The 12,522-nt window shown below is 39.9% G+C and overlaps 1 protein-coding gene across 1 annotated transcript in view; it reads left to right on the top strand.

The window, feature by feature from the left end:
• The window catches only part of LOC311024876 (NACHT, LRR and PYD domains-containing protein 1b allele 5-like), a gene marked incomplete at its 5' end in the record, with an annotated part of 42,502 nt that overhangs the window by 16,040 nt on the left and 13,940 nt on the right, over positions 1 to 12,522 (top strand). The window contains 3 exons of the mRNA XM_084027451.1: positions 9,216 to 9,235; positions 11,738 to 12,017; positions 12,437 to 12,495. Of these exons, the coding sequence (XP_083883577.1) occupies positions 9,216 to 9,235; positions 11,738 to 12,017; positions 12,437 to 12,495 (359 nt within the window). The remainder of the gene's footprint in view (positions 1 to 9,215; positions 9,236 to 11,737; positions 12,018 to 12,436; positions 12,496 to 12,522) is intronic.

The raw sequence follows: 12,522 nt of genomic DNA, 5'->3' as shown, positions 1-12,522 counted from the left end.
GAAGGGGAAGACACACTTCAAACACTTTTCCACTTTTCAAGAGAGCAACAGAGTGCTGTCAACTTAGCGATCAATGATTTGCCGCAATCATAAAAAGTGGACGGACTCTGACAGCTGAATAGTCTGGTTTTCACCATACTAAGGTCAATCTTTTAAGATTGAACATTAGTCTGGGGAAGCTGCGCTTTGTTTCTACTGCTCAAGAGGCGGGATCAATGGGCATCGTTCCCCATTATGTTTCGTCATCGTCACGTCACCGGCCAATAGCGTGCCAGGAGAGAATGGCCGTTTCTGATTGGAGCCAAAGATTCTGGCAATGTAACAGCGAAAGTAAGCCTGAGGGTGTCCAGCCTAAACTGCCGAGCGAAATCCAAATTTCCCGGAAGTTCAGGCAGGGTTCACCCAGCCTAACAGCTGAAGTTACGAGCTGTTTAAAAAGGTTTGTAAAACGACATTTACTTCTTTTTGTTCTTTTCTTACTTTCACTTTCATAGTTTGAACTTCCTGTCGGATTTTAACGTTAAAACGGTGTGAGAACGCTTTCCTGGTGACATCACCGTTGTCACTAATGATGCATTAACTAAACTGAGATGTTTTCACCAAACCGTTCGACAGTTTGACAGTTCGGTAAAGTTGGAGATATTCAGAGAGTCGAATTTCCGGGATCAATAAATCTGAAGTGAAACGTTTTGATGGCTCTGACCGTAATATCATAGACTACGAGCTACAAGGACCAAAGCCCCGATTTTTTATACAAAAATAAACCGTCTGATAAACCGAGCTGAACGAAGAACATTGATCTCTATGCGCAGCCGGGCGAGTGCGCAGGGACCGTCTGCAGATTGCAAGGCAAGAGCAAGACTGCAAACAAAAATCAATAACTCCACTGTTATACAGTACAGAGACTCCAAAATCACTACACACATCAAGGGGCTCCTTATGGTCATACTACAACAGCTATTTTGAAAATATGTGCCTTTTTATCATTTTGGTGGTTTTTAAATGGTATTAATCATTAATATCTTCCTATATTAATCAATAACTCCACTGTTACACAAGAAAAGATATTCATGATTAATACCAATGAAAGAATGACCATAACGAGACCCTTGATTGTGTGTAGTCATTTTGGAGTCTCTGTACTTGTTAATCAAAAACAAGTTTTTTTGTTGAGGTTGAGGTTGACCAATGGTGCAACTTGATCAGTCAGTTACTTTCTTACTTACTTACTGAGCCACAGAGCCACGGTCCAGCCAATAATCTTAATCTAATCTAATAATCTTAAATACTGTGTCAGGCTGAATATGTACAACATTGTAGTTTTAAAAACAACCACCCACTGCTTTGTACCTTTACGGAGCATCACAAGCTCGTTATGTGCCATGCACTCCTGGAAGTTTTAATTTTGGCTGTGCCTCTATAATCAGACACATTCCTATATTGGTATTTTTTTAATTATTTAAATTTGTTTCGGCGTTGCCATATAACTGAGCCTTAATGTGTTTACCTGTTCAAATTATTGCTTTTCTTGGTGTTCTGATTGTTATAGTAAGACAGCATTCTGTGAATGATGTAAGTGTTCATGAGACAACAGAGGTCTGCATGAAGCCTGTGAACAAGAAGTGTTAATATTCCCTCATTTTATTTTACAGCTACTTGATCCTCAGTGGCAGCGACTGATAGAAAAACAATGACCGAAGGTAGGAGCGCCGGTATTCTCTCACACAGCTGTTACTCAAAAAAGCAAGAACATGCAACATGTTGTACAAATGTAGTGACAGATACATATATTTGATATATAATATGATGATATTATGATATAATATACGGAATGGAGTGTAAGAGAAAGAGTTAAATAGCTAAAAACAAAGCAAACTGAGAATAGACACGCAGTGTTTACGTTTACTCACTAGTGCATGATTGTGTCTGAAAGTAGTCCATAGTACATAACGCAGTATTCACTCATGATATTTCACGACAGTCGACCACACATCACAGAGCCCTGCTGGTTTTTAGGATTTCTTTAGCCTTTTTGAAGAATTAAACTATATATTTGATTTACAGCCACAAACTTAGGATAACATCAGTCTTATCCTTGAAGGTCTTTTTCACTTAAAACAAAAAAAATCTGTTTTAAAGCCAGGAAGATGTATTCGAGTACATTAAGTGCAGCAAGAGCATTTGAGAAGTCTTAACCTATGTAATTCTATTTGTGTGTGTGTGTGTGTGTGTGTGTGTGTGTGTGTGTGTGTGTGTGTGTGTGTGTGTGTGTGTGTGTGTGTGTGTGTTGAAGTGTGAGTAGACATAAGAAATTTTAATTTTCCATGAATTTGTTTCAGCTACGGGACCCTCGACAGGAGTTCCTGGTGTTGAAACCGAGGGGGAAGATGAACATGGAGGTAATATGACGTCTTCACACCAAATGCCTTTCAGGCTGTCTGTGATCAGTCGCTGATCAGATGGTCTGGAAACCCAGAATCTGAATAGTATTTGTACTTCGTTACTTCCCACCTCTGATTAAGGACCTCATGATTTATGAATTTTAAACTGAGTTACAGACGTCTCTGTCCAAATGTAAACCTAGAGGACAAATTAAGTGCAGCAAGGGCATTTGAGAGCTCTGTGTGTGTGTGTTTAAAAAAGTAGTAGGCATAAACACTAGACTGATCCATCATTGTGCAATTTTAATTTTCCAAAAATGTGTTTTTAGGTGCGGGACCCTCGACTGGAGTTCATGCTGGTGATTTCAGCTGGCTCAGTGGACTGATGAGAGGTAATATGATGTCTTTGCACCAAATGCCTTTCAGTTTGTCTGTGATCAGTCGCTGATCAGATTGTCTGGAAACCCAGAATCTTAATTTGAAAAAACTCCTAATTTAAGCGTTCGCCTGGCTCAGTCCAAAGTTTAAAAACCTTCCAACCTCAGTAAGACGCTAAATGTTGTTGAATTGGTACAATAAAAACAAACTTTGGAGGGACGAGTTGTTCTCCTGTGCCTCCAGTCTTTATGCTAAGCTAAGCTAAATGTCTCCTGGCTTTGTGTTTCGTACTGGGACGTTGATTTAATCAAATATTTAAAACCTGAGTTACAGACGTTTCTGTCTGAATATAAATCTACAGGACAAATGAAGTGCAGCGAAAGCATTTGAGAGCTCTGTATGTAAGTCTTCTGTGGCAGTTACTAAGGTTGATGCCGAAGGTTCAGTGATGGGAGGTAATATGACGTCTTTTCACCAAATGCCTTTCAGGCTGTCTGTGATCAGTCGCTGATCAGATTGTCTGGAAACCCAGAATCTGAATAGTATTTGTACTTCGTTACTTCCCACCTCTGATTAAGGACCTCATGATTTATGAATTTTAAACTGAGTTACAGACGTCTCTGTCCGAATGTAAACCTAGAGGACAAATTAAGTGCAGCGAGGGCATTTGAGAGAGAGAGTGTGTGTGTGTGTGTGTGTGTGTGTGTGTGTGTGTGTGTGTGTGTGTGTGTGTGTGTGTGTGTGTGTGTGTGTGTGTGTGTGTGTGTGTGTGTGTGTGTGTCTGTTGAAAACAGGAGTACCATAATCAATTTTAATTTTCCATGAATTTGTTTCAGCTACGGGACCCTCGACAGGAGTTCCTGGTGTTGATACCGAGGGGGAAGATGAATATGGAGGTAATATGACGTCTTCACACCAAATGCCTTTCAGGCTGTCTGTGATCAGTCGCTGATCAGATTGTCTGGAAACCCAGAATCTGAATAGTATTTGTACTTTGTTACTTCCTACCTCTGATTAAGGACCTCATGATTTATGAATTTTAAACTGAGTTACAGACGTCTCTGTCCGAATGTAAACCTAGAGGACAAATTAAGTGCAGCAAGGGCATTTGAGAGTGTGTGTGTGTGTGTGTGTGTTTGTGTGTGTGTGTGTGTGTGCGTGTGCGTGTGTATGTAAGTAGCATAAACACTAGACTGATCCATCATTGTGCAATTTTAATTTTCCAAAAATGTGTTTTTAGTTTATGGATTCCCATTTGGAGCTGATGATTTCAGCTGGCTCGGTGGACTCGGTGGACCGATGAGAGGTAATATGACGTCTTCACACCAAATGCCTTTCAGTTTGTCTGTGATCAGTCGCTGATCAGATTGTCTGGAAACCCAGAATCTGAATTTGAAAAAACTTCTAATTTAACCGTTCGCCTGGCTCAGTCCAAACTTTAAAAACCTTCCAACCTCAGTAAGACGCTAAATCTTGGTTGATTTCATGGTGGAAGGTTCAGTGATGGGAGGTAATATGACGTCTTCTCATCAAATACCTTTCAGGGTGCCGCTCTTCCCCTCTTCAGATCCACCCGTCCCTCTGCCTCAGTCCAAATATGGTCACGTCCGTTCACTTGTTGCAAAACCTCCAAGATGGCGACGGCCAAAATGCCGACCTCGAGGGTTCAGAACCGTAGTCCACACACCAACGGGTGACGTCACCACGACGACGTCCGCAGGAAATCACACAAGCCAGGAAGTGAAGTGATCTGAACCGAGGGGAGAGAGGAGTGACAAAATAAAACAGGAATGAGTGATTTGAAGCTCCGAACCGAATGTCAGGGCGGAACTATGCAAACATATCTCGTTGATATTGTACAGTGTTACGTAAGAAAAGGGAAAGTACGTCAGCTAAAGTAGACTCACGTTGTTCCTGCACAGTAAAAGTCCCATAAGGACGGATCAGATAAGCCTGATTGGTCTATTCGTCTCTGGGGGCGTGTACCAACGTTTGATTGACACTTGTCTGGCCTTGCACGTTTGGCCCATGAAAGTTCCCTTTGAATTGACCAGGTGGAGACGATGGCGTCTGTTATAGAGCTTGGAAACGCTGGCTGATTTGAGTCAGAAAATCAAGAGCTTCAAGAAGATTCTCAGTGAAACCGACCTCCACAAACGTTCCACAGACATTCCATAGATGGAGACAACAGAAATACAGGACACGGGCTTTTTATGGTGTTAACCTGCAGCCGACAGTCTGTGAGACGATCAGGGAGGTTTGAGAGAATATGAAGCGATTTGCTCCGGTACAGAGGTTGTCAGACAGCAGACCAAAAGGTAAAAGACCAAAAACTAGCCCTTAAAGGATCCGCATGACATTAAGACATTTATATAGCAGCAAACAACGATTTGCTATGAAGAGATAGTGGAGTAAAAGTACAGATATGTTTAAAATGTAGGGAGTAACAGTAAAACGTTGTCCGTGAAATAAATACTAAAGTACAGATACCTGAAAATTCTACTTAAGTTTACTTCCCACCTCTGATTAAGGACCTAATGATTCAAACAAAGACTATTCAGGTGTTCGTACTGGGAGGTTGATTTAATCTAATAATTAAAAAAGATTATTATAAAGAGTTAGAAGTCTCAGTCTGAATGTAAATCTATAGGAAGAATTAAGTGCAGCGAGAGCATTTGAGACGTTTATCAGGTGAAACCGGTAATTGATCTTCATGATATTAATAAGGAGATTTTCAGTTTATTTTGCATTGACATGTAACATTCTAATTCTTCTATTCTGACAGTGATTATGTGATCATTTTACATTTCCTCTCTCTGCAGAGCGATACTGTGTGGATGAACATTGTCCTGTGCTGATCCAGAAGGTGAGTGATGTAACGTCTGACTTGGATTCTAAAACAATGGATTCGTCTACATTGATTGGTCTTTTCTCTGTTTTAGATCATTAACTGCATCTCTTTGGGTTTTGGGCTGTTGGTCAGACAAAACATTTGAAGATATCAATGTAGATGTAAGGGAATTGTGATGGGTACCTTTAACCATTTTCTGAAATATTATAGACCAAATTATATAACTAAAGTTAATAAATGAAGGGAAGAATCGACAGATTCATCAATAATAGAACTGGTACTGTATATAATAAAGGTTCTGGTACTGTTGTCAATCACAACAGAGCAAAGACAGCCGTTGGGCTGAATGTTATTACGCCTGGAAAAATAGTTCCTTACAAGAACTGAATTTCAAGCTAGAAGGAGGATTTTAACTACGAGGTGGGTTTTAACTAAACTTGACATTTTCAGGTAAATTCTGTAACGTTTATTGAATATGAACAAAATGTAAACAAACTGTAAACAGATGACCGATGTTGTTGATGGACAGTGACATGTAGTAACACTGGTATGATCCTTTAAGCAGGTAATAAAATAAAAGTCAGGAACCCGTTAACAGAAATACAGTAGTTATAAAAGAGAAGTTGCCAAAGAAATATGTACATCTACATCAGTAACCAGTCAAGTGGACAAACATCAGTTGTTTCACTATCTTGTGAAGTTTGGATGATGTTCTCCACATCCATGTTTCTAAAACAGTCATTGATGATATTTAAAGAGTAAAATCTATAATCATCCCAGCAGAGAAATTTAACTTTTGCTTCATGAACATTTCCTTTGAATTTTCCAGGTGGAGACGGCGGTTTCTTTTATAGAGCTGCTTTTGGAAACGCTGGCTGATTTGAGTGACGGGGAGCTTGGGGATTTCAAGAAGGTCCTCTCGTCTCAGACTGACTATCGTCAGTTTGGGCTCCCATCCATGATGTTTGAGATAACAGGACATCAGGACATGGTGTTTCTAATGGTGTTGTACTACAACGAAGAGGCTGTGAATAAGACCAAGGAGGTTTTGGAGAAGATCAACAGGACTGATCTGGTGCAGAGGCTGTCAGACAGCAGCTCAGGACCCAAAAGTAATAACAATAAAGACAAAAACATGTTAAAATCCCCAAAATGTTGAATCAATGACTTTTACCACTTTCCCCCTCAGAGCAAGACTCAGGTGAACACCGGTCTGGATTGACCAGGAAAGTGAGTAATGTTACATCTGTCTGACTGAGTACAACACAGCTTTCATTCACCTAATGCAGGTTCATTCATGGACTTCATATTTATTTAATGAACGTATTATTTTTCAGGTAGCAACAAGAGTAGCTGTTCAACAGCTGATTTTGGAAACCCTGAATGATTTGGATGATCTGATGTTTGAGAGATTCAGGAGTTTCCTGAGGTCGATTGTCCATCAGAAGAACCTCCGATCCTTCCCATTAATGATGGGACACAGTTATAAGAAAGACAGAAGGATGACCGTGTATCTGATGATGGAGACCTACGGCCAACAGTCTGTGGAGTTAACCAGGGAGGCTTTTAAACAAATGAACAGGACAGATCTGATACAGAGGTTACCAAAGCTCAGTTCAGGACTCACAGGTAAGACATAAGCCCCTTTACTCCGCCTTCTCGTTGCAGGATGATCACTCCTTCTTTCTTTTTGGTGTCAAAGGTACAGAGACAGAATGGAGGCGTGATGGCGGCGTTATGCCACAAAGTCCAGTATAAATGGTGCGATTGTAAAGATTAAAACAAAAACAACATAAACATGTGTCTAATAAATACTTTTTATAGTTCATAATAATAAAAAGGTAAATCTGATTGAGTTCTGTGTTTTTACTGAAATTGTTTTATTTTCTTTTGAAGCAACTGTGTCTCATTAAAAGTGATTATTAGTGATTCAATTAGATTTGAATTGTCTGAGTTTTTTAATGTCTTTTCTCCTCAGAGCAACACTTTGTGGATAAACATCAACCTACACTGTTGCTGAACGTGAGTGTGACTATATATTACATTTTAAATCATCATAAATAATGACACAAACCAAACAGTGAGTTTCTTAAATTGCCTCTCACTGTTAATGTTGAGCTCTTAAAGGAGTCATAACCTGGTTTTATACGTATCCAGCCCCCCTTGGATCGCTTTGGATCAATTCGTAAAACTTATTAGAAAAAAAAATAATAATTTTAATCAAACATTGAGCTTGTTCTGACCCTTTTTCGTACCGCGATTTTATCACGCGAGATTACGCGCGAGGTTTTGACTGGTCCGGATGTGCATTGTATAATATGTAATGAGGCGCGCGTTGATTCGCCGCAGGAAGGACAGAGCCGGGGGGGCTTGCCTGCATGCAGACTCCAAAACATAAACAGCCCCCTGTCATGGCGCACACACTAAATGACGAACCTTACGGAATTCAGGCATTTATGTACGAACCAGAGTCGGAACCCGAACCGGAGAGTGAAGAGCCAGAGACGGTTGAAGAGACACGTTTACAGCAGGACGTCAGGTAGCGGACGGGGGGGGGGGTTGGGTGGTGAAAGAGGGGTGGGCTTATGCAAGTAGCCTCCACGGTGACGTCACCGTAGGCGCAGAATCAAAATCTCGTGCTTTAGGAATGCACACCCTTGTGTGCTATTCCTGTTCGGTAAAGGAGCAGAAGCGAAAAAACGGCGCCACTTTCAAACTCCAGCCTTTCAGGCAAGTTTCAACTGAGGTCAAACACAGATATGCATGTTTTAACAAGAGAAATTGCGATTTCCTGGTGATGACTCCTTTAAAACTTTATTTAACCGCCCATGAAAAATGTTATAAAATAAATAAAAAGGTCAGCAAAGCAATAACATGCAGCATCAGCCAATTGAATCCAGACTCTTTGATTTTTGTGATGTCACTGGAATTAATTTGGTGTAATTCTTTTTTAAATATAAGTACAATGTACAGTAAAATACGGTACATGTAGGCCAAATAATCACATTTTGCTGTTGACTTTAATCAGCACCTCTGTTACGATAAGATAAACCTTTATTAGTCCCACGGCGCGGACATTTACAGGATTACAGCAGCAAAGAGGATAGTGCAACAACAAGAGGCAAAACAGAATGTAATAAATAACAGATATTAAAAAAATACTACTATTTAAAAATGTAATCAAGGACAGACTGAGTAGTTGAGTTCACATTATTGTATAATAGAATATATGAAATTTTGTTATTGTACATGAATGACCATGAGGAATGGTTGAATAATTGACAGTTATTGGTATAATCAGCCTACTGGGTGCCGTGTTTATTGTGCAATATTATTGTGGATTGGTACACAATGTATATCAAATTAAATAGTTTGACACAATTTTCACATTATAATCTTATCAAAGGAAGTATTTGTTGTATGGCTTCTGCATTGAGTGAGTAGAGTGTTAATGAATCTGTTATTGATTTTAAGGATGTCATAAAGAAGAAGAATATAATGTTATTTTCTAATTATTTATTTATATTGTTTTGTTCAAAACCAACCAAGTCTTTTAAAGTCTGATTTGGAATCGGTCAGTAATTTTCTCTTTTCTTCCTCCTCAGAGAAATATCAGCTCAAGGATGTGAGTATCAGATGCACGTCACACAGCTTTCAGGTTTCAGGTCAGGATTGCTGTGGTTTGAATTCACAAGAAGGGTTGATCACAGATCACATAAGCACTATAATAATAACTAGAAAATTCCCCCGTGGGAAATTTTGAAAGGGCCACGGGGGCTACTGCCGGAGTGTATACAATACGATGAGATTCTTCGAGATTTCAAACGAGACGGAGTTGTTTTCGAGGCAAATACAGAGACTGCTTGCTGAAAAACTGTCCCTGAAAGGAACGTGTATCAGCAGTTTTGCATGAATTTTCCTCTAAAATGGCTCCGTCTCGTAACGTTACATTATTATCACATAGCGTGTGCAGGTCACAACTTGTCCACAAAAGCGTTTGAGTTGTTGGATTGTGTATTTGATGAGTTTGATGAGTTTGATAGATGTCACCGAGCTCAGCTGTCACTCAAGTACTCAGTACTACCGAGTACTACTGAGACTCAAATACTGAGAACTATAGGTACTATGTACTGGCAAACAGTTGAGTGCGAAGCATGTCACCGAGCTCACTCAAGTACTCTGTACTACCGAGTACTACTGAGACTTGAGTACTGAGAATTACTAACTACTATGTATTGCTTGAAAAACTACAACTCCCAATGACTGCTCCTATCGGCCAATCAGAGCGCACCTGCTGTCACTTCTAAGTGAGACAGAGAGAAATAGACAGACTTGTGTCTCCATTTTAAAGTTTAAATGGAGTTTCTAGGTGAAAGTATGACTGAGCAGAAGATGTTTGACAAAAACAAAAATCGCCAAAATCTTCACACCGTTAGCGCCACAAGACTCGGCTGAAGACACTGATCACTTTTATTTTTTCCCAGTGTCAGAAATGTGGACACTAGGGCGAGTTAGAAATGTGTGAGTTTCAGCGTTTCTTTGAAAATCCATTTCTCGATTTGCATTGGATTGAATGGGGAGAAAAACAGATGTGGCCGCGCTTAGAGGTTGCTAGTTCAAATTCTGTAAATCTCACAGCACATTGTGAGAGACAGGACAAGTTTGTCTACAAAATTGGAAAATATCACGTGTTTAGAGTGAAAATTGTGTCTGGGAGGAGTTTGGAAAGGAAAAAAATCTGAAGTATTTCGAGGAGCCCTCACACTCTAAGCGATGATGTCATCCACTCTAACCCAGAATGTTCCGCGCAATACACACCCATTATAATCTCATGATTTCTCCCAAAACGATCATTGTCATTGAACAGTAATTGATCAAAGAATATATGACCTATTGAAACGTGGATTGACACACCAATACACAAGACTTGTGTCTACATTTTAAAGTTTAAATAGAGTTTCTAGGTGAAAGTATGCCTGAGCAGCAGACGTTTGAAAAGCTACAATGACTGCTCCTTTTTTTTCACCCGTCCCATTCATTTCAATGGGAAATTTTCTGTGGTTTTTCGCGACTTACGTCTAACAAAAGCAATAGCACGCCGATCCCGATCGAACCGCACGTTTTGATATATAATTTGTCCTACAACTCCTAAAGCTCTAGGACTAGTAGCCCATCGAAATTCATCCGGAAGATGAAAAATAAAAACTAGGAAAAAATCCACAGGCCCCGAGCACTGGTCCCCTCAGCTATTTCATAGCTGTAGGGGCCAGTGCTTGGTGCGATTGCCCCGTGGCCCTAATAATAATAATAATAATAATAATAATAATAATAACTAGATAATTTCCTCTGGGGACATTTTGAAAGGGCCACAGGGGCTACTGCCGGAGTGTGTACATTATGATGAGATTCTTCAGAGATTTCAAAAGAGACAGAGTTATTTTCGAGGCAAATACAGAGACTGCTTGCTGAAAAACTGTCCCTGAAGGGAACGCGCATCAGCTGTTTTGCATGAATTTACCTCTAAAACGGCTCCGTCTCGTAATGTTACATTATCATCACATAGCGTGGTGAATGTGAAGGTCACAACGTGTGATAATTTCTCCAAAAATGATCATGGTCATTGAACAGTGATTGATCAAAAACTATATGACCTATTGAAACATGGATTAATACACCAATAAACAAGACTTGTGTCTAAAGTTCAAACGGAGTTTCAAGGTGAAAGTATGCCTGAGCAAAAGACGTTTGAAAAACTACAATGATTGCTCTTTTTTTTCGGTCCGTCCCATTCACTTCAATGCAGAATTTTGCGCAGTTTCGTATTCTGTTGATAAAAGTAATAGTGCACCGATCCCGATCAAACCGCATGTTTTGATATATAATTTGTAGCGAATCGAAATTTGTCCGGAAGATGAAAGATAATAATGAGTAGGATAAGCAGGGGCCAGTGCTCGGTGCGCTTGCCCTGTGGCCCTAATAATAATAATAATAATAATAATAACCAGTTTATAAAAGGAAACAAATCATCACAGCTTTAAATGCTTACTCGGATTCAAAAGAATTAACATTTTATCACTACAGAGGTTTTATCATGTAAATGCCCTCTGATTGTGTTTAATCCCTTCAGGAAGTGCCATCAGTCCCGTTGAAGCTTTTGGAAACGTTGGAAAATTTCAACTACGATGAGCTCGAGAAATTCAAGCATGTCTTGCAGTACAGTAAAATGGAGAAAGGCCTCCCAAGAATCTCCAGACAGAGAATGGAGCTGGCAGACAAAGCCGAGATAGTGGAGCTGATGATGGAGACCTACGGCCAACAGGCTTTGGAGGTGACCAGGGAGGTTTTAACGCAGATGAACAGGAGTGATCTGGTGCAGAGGTTGTTGGACGTTAGGTCAGGATCCAAAGGCAAGTTTGTTTTTGTTTATTACACTTTAATGCCTTTTTTTTCTTAAATCAAATTGCCTGTGGACGGTCAAACAGCCATTTGAATTTGTGGTTTGAATAACGTCCGTTGAAGCACATGCTTTCGATTAGATCAGATCAGTCAGTGTTTCAGCCATGCAAGGGGCTCCATGGTAACGTCGGTGTTTGTCTTTCGGTGTGACGGACACACTGGACCATTATTGGATGCATCACAATTACATTTTGTCCAGAGATCTTTGATGATCCCTGGACATTTCCCTCAAGTACCAGTGAACTCTTGCATGGAGCGCCAATAAATGTTGTTTGTTTGTTGCTAATTATTCACTTGAAATATTTCAAGTTAAATACCACATTAATCACATGACCTTATATATCAAAATAACAAATTGAAACAAATTCAGACATGTCTTCACAAGGGCCTCTGGGACGCATGGAGCCTGAGGGTGATGGAAGCGTTATGGTAATCCTCACATCAGTTCATCACTTT

Source organism: Eutrigla gurnardus (genome assembly GCF_963514095.1).
Source record: "Eutrigla gurnardus genome assembly, chromosome: 14".
Classification (NCBI taxonomy): Eukaryota; Metazoa; Chordata; class Actinopteri; order Perciformes; family Triglidae; genus Eutrigla; species Eutrigla gurnardus.
The sequence above is the reverse complement of the archived record's forward strand: the minus strand, read 5'-3'. Positions and strand labels throughout refer to the sequence as shown.